The following is a 7418-nucleotide window of genomic DNA, read 5'->3' on the forward strand; positions in this document are numbered from 1 at the left end:
TATAACTTTTTTTCATAGATACATCTACGGAAATAAGATATCTAACATTCTTCCGTGGATATATCTACGGAACATCTTGTGACAGAAAATGAGTGGTCCATATTCACCTAGTTCTTCTATAAAATTGGGGTTTCTAATGTTGTATTTCACACAAACACAAAAATGCCTCAATTTGAGTACAACGTTTGTTGGTATGTCGCAAGTGTCTCCTACTGCGACGGTAGAACACCCGGGAGGATGTTCAAACTCAACGAGTATACCTCGCTCGACGTTATTATTGACGAAATTCACTACCGCCTACCTTACAATGACAAACAAAATATTGTGAAGCTCGAGTATCGTTCACCTTCTTTTGACAACAAAGGGAACGTCGTTTACAACAACATTGAGCTCAAGAACCGAGAGGATGTTTTGGCGATGTGGCGAACGTATTTCGGTTTCGAAGAGAAAATACCGCTCGAGTTCGTAGCAATAGCGCAAAGAACGGTCGAGCAAATCTTAGAGATGTGCAAGCGTCCATCGGGCTATTGAGATGTAATATTTAATTTGATGTTGAAATTATTGATGTAATGTCGATTTTAATCTATAAATGTTATTTTTATCCCCCTTGCAATGTTGATTTCCTAGTTTTATGTGTTTGGATTATTCCGCATGTATGCATACAAAATTATTTCATATATACATTTACGGAAGGTTTTCACACAAATATAAAAAAATGTGCTTTCAAAAATACATTTATAAAAACAAAATGGCATTATTAGAAGCACACATGGTGCTTAAAAGAATAAAGGGTCTAGTAAGAGAAAAATATTGTTAAATGATGTTCATCTGAACTAATATCAAATTGAACTCGCATTAATACTCAAATTTGAGCTTATAAAAAAAAAATACTCAAATTTGATAATTGTACTTACAACATGTCTATGGTTAGTGCATAGTAGTACAACCTATTATAAAGTGTCGATATTAAATAGAAATGTCCCTAGTCACAATTTTGAATATTGAGATAAAAATGGAATTACCAACCATACATCGTATCTTTTGGCTAGTAGAAGCATTTACTGTCCAATTAAATAGAATAGATATGGTAGTACGGTATAGTCAGAGTTTGGTAAGATGGCAAACAGCTTGGAAACAGTAGTCTTTAATGTAATTTTTGAACTTACCCTTTGGTACTTCTAGTGAGATGCATAGAACAATGGTGCATACCCTATTTTTTACCACTATCATCACAATCAATTTGAGTTTGCTTGTGCTTACATAATTAAATCATGAGTAATGAGTAATAATAAGAAGTATAAAAGACAGCAGTATGGGTAAGGCAAGAAGAAAACAACTCCGTTACGACGACGTTCTACTTTTTCTGCTTCTCCTATCTCTAATATGTGTATAGTAAATCTAGTAAATAATGTAGTAATACTAAAATAATCTCATAGTAGTCACAAGACTGCCAGTACTGAAACTCTTACTTGTTTTCTAGCTCTTGTCTTTCGCATCCCCGTTTTGAATTCTCTCCCTCTTATAATACTAAAATAAAAATATCACATGATACTATTTTTTTTTCTTATAAAACCTCTTCAAAGTCCACTTCAATATTTTCAACTACAACCAAGCCCTCATTTCTCTCTGCTACATCGCTTTCTACTTTTTCTCACATATCACTAACTCACTCTCTTCCTCACAATTCAGATTTTGAAAACAAGAAAAATGTCGGTGAATTTGAATTCAAGAGGGAGATCAGGAACCACTACCAGAGAAACCAGTCCAGAGAGAACCAAAGTTTGGATCGAACCAAAACCCAAAACGACCAGAAAAGTTTCCGTCGTTTACTACCTCTCCCGTAACGGCCAACTCCAACACCCTCACTTCATGGAAGTTCCTCTCTCTTCACCTCACGGACTCTATCTCAAAGGTACGTTGTTATTGGCTAATTAATTTTAAGAAGTTTTTAAGTCTCTTTTTCTTTAATATTTACATTATTATTAACTCTGTTACAGATGTAATCATTCGCTTGAACTTGCTCCGTGGGAAAGCCATGGCTACTATGTACTCATGGTCATCTAAACGGTACCGTTTTTCAAACAAACTAATCTTAAATTCAAATTCCTATAGTTACTATTGTCATTTGAAGTTAACGGTGGAGTTTGAAAATTATATATATTTCAGGAGTTATAAAAACGGTTTCGTTTGGCATGATTTATCGGAGAATGATTTCATATATCCAACGCAAGGTCAAGACTACATTCTCAAAGGATCTGAGATTCTCGATCATGTTGCTTCAACCACTCAAACGCCGTTTGAGGAAGAATCTGATTCTCCGGTGGTGATTACGCGGCGGCGCAACCAGTCGTGGAGTTCGATTGATTTAAATGAGTATCGAGTTTATAAGTCTGAATCGTTGGGTGACTCAGTTGGAAACATTGCCGCGGATGCGTCGACTCAGACGGAGGAGAAACGGAGGCGGAGAAGAGTTGTGAGAGAGAAGGAAGATGAAGATGAAGATGAGAAAGAGAAGAATGAAATTGAAAATGAAGAAGTTGAAACGGTCCCACACGTTGAATGTAATGAAAATCAGAGTACGGAGCTGAGTAGGGAAGAGATCTCGCCTCCACCGTCGGATTCGAGTCCGGAAACACTGGGAACACTTATGAAGGTAGATGGACGGCTGGGATTACGAACTGAGGTTATTGCGAAGGAGAATCCGACGGTTGAGAGCTGTCCTAGTGGAAGGATGAAAGCTTCGTCGGTACTCTTGCAATTGTTATCGTGTGGTGCGGTTTCTTTGAAGGAGAGTATGAGTAAAGATCAAGGGTTCTCATTGCTCGGGCACTACAAGTCTAGATTACCCCGCGGAGCAGGGAATCATAACAATGAGGGTAAAGAAGTAGGGACATTGATGGAAATTCCTGAATTGAGCAGGGTGAGATTGGAAGATAAAGAGTATTTTAGTGGAAGCTTGATTGAAACCAAAAAAGTGGAAACTCCTCTTGCATTCAAAAGGTCCTCTTCTTACAATGCTGATAGGTACGTATCATAATGGCTTTGACAATAACTTTTTTTTATTTTTTATCTTGTAAGTCAATTGCTGAAATTTCACTTTAAAGGGATATCGAGGGTTTGATTCCGCGACTTCGCCTTTGTATCTGATATCTCTTCAGAACTGAATGTGCGGAGTTGTATTAAATTAATTAATTAAATGGTTATACATGTGATGCACATCGTTATACTGGACTTGATGGAATAAAGTTTGTGCTGTCTAGTAATTAGCAACATTGGAAACTGTAGACATTGACATTCACATCATACTAGTAGTTTCAATTAAGCTGCATTGGTTCAATTAAATTAGTGGTTAATTTAAGTATCTTGAGATTGAAGATCATATAAAATAATGTTGTTGGAGTTGAATATAATACAATATAAATATTCTATATAATGTAGGTCAGATTATAGGTTAAAAATGATCATGTTACTATTACCGTATATAGTACTACTAATATAGTTTTGTGGGTCAGATTAGGATGATACTCTAAATCTCTAATCTCTGCTGGTTTAATGTAATCTTTTGTAAAGTTTAGTTAATGTTTAATTCTATTATTAGGATTCAGTCTCTAGATTCAAACTCTAGTTCTCTGGAATGATTTGTCTAATAATTGAGATATATTTAGAAAAGTTGAAAATTTTATGATAGATGATTGTAAAATAATTCAGTGACATTTAGTTCATTTTTAGAAAGACATACAAACATACTGCCCTATAAAAGACATTCCGAAGTGGTCCTAATTTAGAACATTATAAGTTATTCTATAAACAATTCTCTGAAGTAAACTACAAATCTAATGGCTCATGGGTTATGTTATTTTGGCTCATGGGTTATGTTATTTTAGTGTTAGTGTATTATACATAAACTTGGTTTGCCATTGAATCTGAAATTCGTTACATCTTGGACCCCAATATGAATTATGAATCTGAAGTTGTATACCTTTTTATTTAGTTAATGTAATTATTGATTTCTCTAGCCTTTTACTCTGGGTCCCAGATAGTTGTCAGTTTCTGTGTATGGGGTCCAATTGAAAGCATCCAAAGAGTTTCATTCATTTTCAATAGATTAATAACTTGCCAATTTGCATCCCTAAATAAGTGGGAAGTGGATGAATAAAAAAAGGAATTTTGGTCGGGTCCAATGAGTACTTCAAATCTTCAATCAATAGTACATTTGATTACAGATATTTCATTATAGACTTTTGTTCTGATTGCCTTTTATATTGAATCAATCATGCACTTCCAATTTTTCATGTTATATTAAAACTAGAATTGTTTGATATTATGGCTAAAGTCTAAACTCTAAAGTTTTGATTCTGTGTCTGCTTGCAGTGGTTCCCGGTTGCAAATCACGGAGCATGAAGAAGATACGGTGCGGGCAAAGTGCATACCAAGGAAATCCAAGACACTAGCAACAAAGAAAGAAGAGGGTGCTTCAAGTTCCATGGATAGAACTAGCCGTAGCCAACATGGAAGCAAAAGATTTGAGGGATAAGAAACTAAAAGAAGAGCTAAAAGAAGTTAAATTAGTGATGTATAATAAATAGGGTAAGTACTAATTTGAAAGTCACATGCACAATATAGCCCAATGGACAGATACGTTAAGCAAGGATTAGCAATGTGATTAAAATACTAGTAGTTTGTTGTAGATCTTGTCCACTGTGATCTTTATGTTTTGGCCAAAAGACAATGCTTGTAACGGATGTTTTCTGTTTCTGGCTTTTTGTGTGATGGTGATAATTGCTTTTTATTTATTTTTTAAAATTATTAACTGAAGTATTTAGTAACAATCAAATATGTTGACCATGGTTAGATGTGATCTGTTAATTGCTTTTTTAATTTATAAGTATACTTTCTCATTGATCTGTATTCTGTAAAATTTCTCACAAAGAACAATTGGTACCTAACACCGTTAGCAATATCATAATTTCTGTAGTTTGACAGGGTTTTACCGGTGTCCTTCAAATAATTTAGATTGCTTGCAACCTACGTTTTTAATCTTCAAAAAGATATGTCTACATTTTAAGAAAAGAAATGATTGCAAAATCTGCACATTTATATTTACCAATGGATGACAACACAATATCTTAATGTGATCAATTAACTGGCATTGCCTAGACTAGGATATCATGAGTAACTCTGGTCAGCACCAGTAGTGGTGATTCATTATCTTAGACCATGTGCAATGGTGTGTTTAATTGAATTCAATATGGCAAAATCATGTGCAATGGTGTGTTTAGAGTAGTGTTGAGTGTGTGTTGGAGGAGAGAGATGTTGAGAAAACTCAACACCATGTACAGTGATGCAGGGGCTGACGTGGCTGGTCTTGATTGGCTGGCCAGATTTTTATCCATTTAATATTTTGAACTCAATTATTTCGTTGCAAATTATTTTTTTTTTAATTTTTTTTTTTTTACCAAAATTCATGATTTTTTTTTCTCTATAAATAGAGACTTGGTTCATTTGATTTGGACACACACAAAAAAACCAAGTTTTTCACTATCTTTCTCTATTATTAGTATTTTTTTGAAGTTAAGTGTCTTTTGTATCGTATCCAATTATTTAAATAAATTTTGTTTTTATCACAAAAAATTAAAAATAAATTATTAAGTATTTATTATTTTAATTTAATTTTAATCGATAATTGTAATTTTATGTAATCATAAAAATAAAAATAAAATTTAAATAAGAATATGAAAATAAAAAGTGGTGGGGTAGGGTGTTGAGTGAAAAACCATTGGAGAGGGTAAAAGTTGAATGGGTGTTGAGTTATTAGGTGAAAGAAAGAGAAAATGATGTGGAGTGTTGGGAGTTGAAAAAGTGGATGTTGAGTGTTGAAACCATTGTAGATGGTCTTAATGTGATCAATTAACTGTGGCATTGCCTAGACTAGGATATCATGAGTAACTCTGGTCAGCACCAGTAGTGGTGATTCATTTAGTTGGGCTGAACCACTACTCAACTGGCCATTTGAAATGAATGCAATCATATCCAAATTAGAATAGTAGAAGTCCCCCAATTGTTGTGGTGTAATTGATGTTTTGCTCATCATGACATGCTTTTATACATGCCATGAAGGTTGAGCCTTCCATTATTGTGAGGTTTGATCATGACAAGAGTCACAGTATGGACTTGCAACTCGTATATACAGTATAAAAACACACGAGTAAGGATCCACTCCATTTCTTACCCTCCATTTCTTTTCCATTACTATAGTTTTATGTGCATAAAGTTAAATAATTAATAAATATGTGTCACATGTCTTCGAAATACGTGTAATATACACAAAAAACTATGGTAATGGAAAAGAAATGGAGTGTAAGAAATGGAGTGGATCCTTACTCAAAACACACGCATCATAAAAATAAAATAAGTGCCTAGTCATAACTCTAAAAAAAAGGTCTGGATCCTTAGGACAAGTTTTCAAAACTAAGTAGTATAAAAGGTTCAACAAAAATTGAACACTCCCTCTTTTTCAAAATGAATGTCGTTTAATATTTTTGTAACAAAAATTGAATATTCCCTCCATTTTTTAGTGATTGAAAGATCACACGCCATTGTTAGTGTGAAAAAGTAGAATGAGCATGATCTGAGAATGAACTTGAGGCTTGGGAAAGTTTTACCGAGGCCCCACGGTGGGTGCCAAACATTCCTGCAAAACAATTTTGATTACCTCCCGGAAGCAAATCCGATGAGGTCACAAAGGAGTTTGAGGTATCTTCCTCCTCCGCACAAGCCTCAGAGGAAAATATTGGTGGATTGGAGGATTTTGGTGGCACGGTTGTGAAATGCGTGCCCCCAAGAATTGTGTCTTACTTATCCCTCTGTCGGGAGCCCCTTTTTATAGTGAAGTTCATGGTCTAATGACCATTAATCAGCTTCGTAACGTTCGTAAATGTCCATAAGTGCTTGAAACGTCTTCATTTAACCATGTGCAACCGACTCCATCAATGACTTGTAACGTCTTATGATCGTCGATCCCTTTGCTCCAGGCTGCCATCCCGGCTTCCGACTTCATTAAGGTTTCAGCAGCAGCTCGCCAACTACTACTACTCCTTACCACTATGTTGCACCCCAAAATTTGCCCTCTTATTTTTTGGTACAAGTTACGGTAGACGTTTATTTCGTCGTTCAAAAATCAAAAGAAAATAATAAAGAGTTTCCTTTGTTTCGAGACAGTTTGGTGTGAAAGTCTGTTTTTACGGTGCAAGTGCAAAATTCGTAACTTTCGACTGAAAGGTCGTATGGGCTTGGTTCTCGCTTAGCCCAAACCGTTTCGGCATTCTCTGCATCTTTCGTGTTAAGGATAGAAGTCAATGAAGGATAGAAAAACACTTAGAAAGGGGGGGTTTGAATAAGTGTAGTCTTAAAAACTTGAA

At 35.0% G+C, this 7418-nt stretch overlaps 1 protein-coding gene across 1 annotated transcript; it reads left to right on the plus strand.

Moving 5' to 3' along the window:
• The first annotated feature begins 1371 nt into the window (after positions 1 to 1371).
• Positions 1372 to 4918, plus strand: LOC131607011 (protein SOSEKI 5-like). Its single transcript, XM_058879076.1, has 4 exons — positions 1372 to 1912; positions 1998 to 2067; positions 2167 to 3024; positions 4372 to 4918. The coding sequence occupies exons 1-4, from the start codon at positions 1708 to 1710 to the stop codon at positions 4532 to 4534; spliced, it is 1296 nt and encodes a 431-aa protein (XP_058735059.1). The 5' UTR covers positions 1372 to 1707; the 3' UTR covers positions 4535 to 4918.
• The last annotated feature ends 2500 nt before the right edge of the window (positions 4919 to 7418 follow it).

The sequence above is a fragment of the Vicia villosa genome, linkage group LG5 (genome assembly GCF_029867415.1).
Source record: "Vicia villosa cultivar HV-30 ecotype Madison, WI linkage group LG5, Vvil1.0, whole genome shotgun sequence".
Taxonomy (NCBI): domain Eukaryota; kingdom Viridiplantae; phylum Streptophyta; class Magnoliopsida; order Fabales; family Fabaceae; genus Vicia; species Vicia villosa.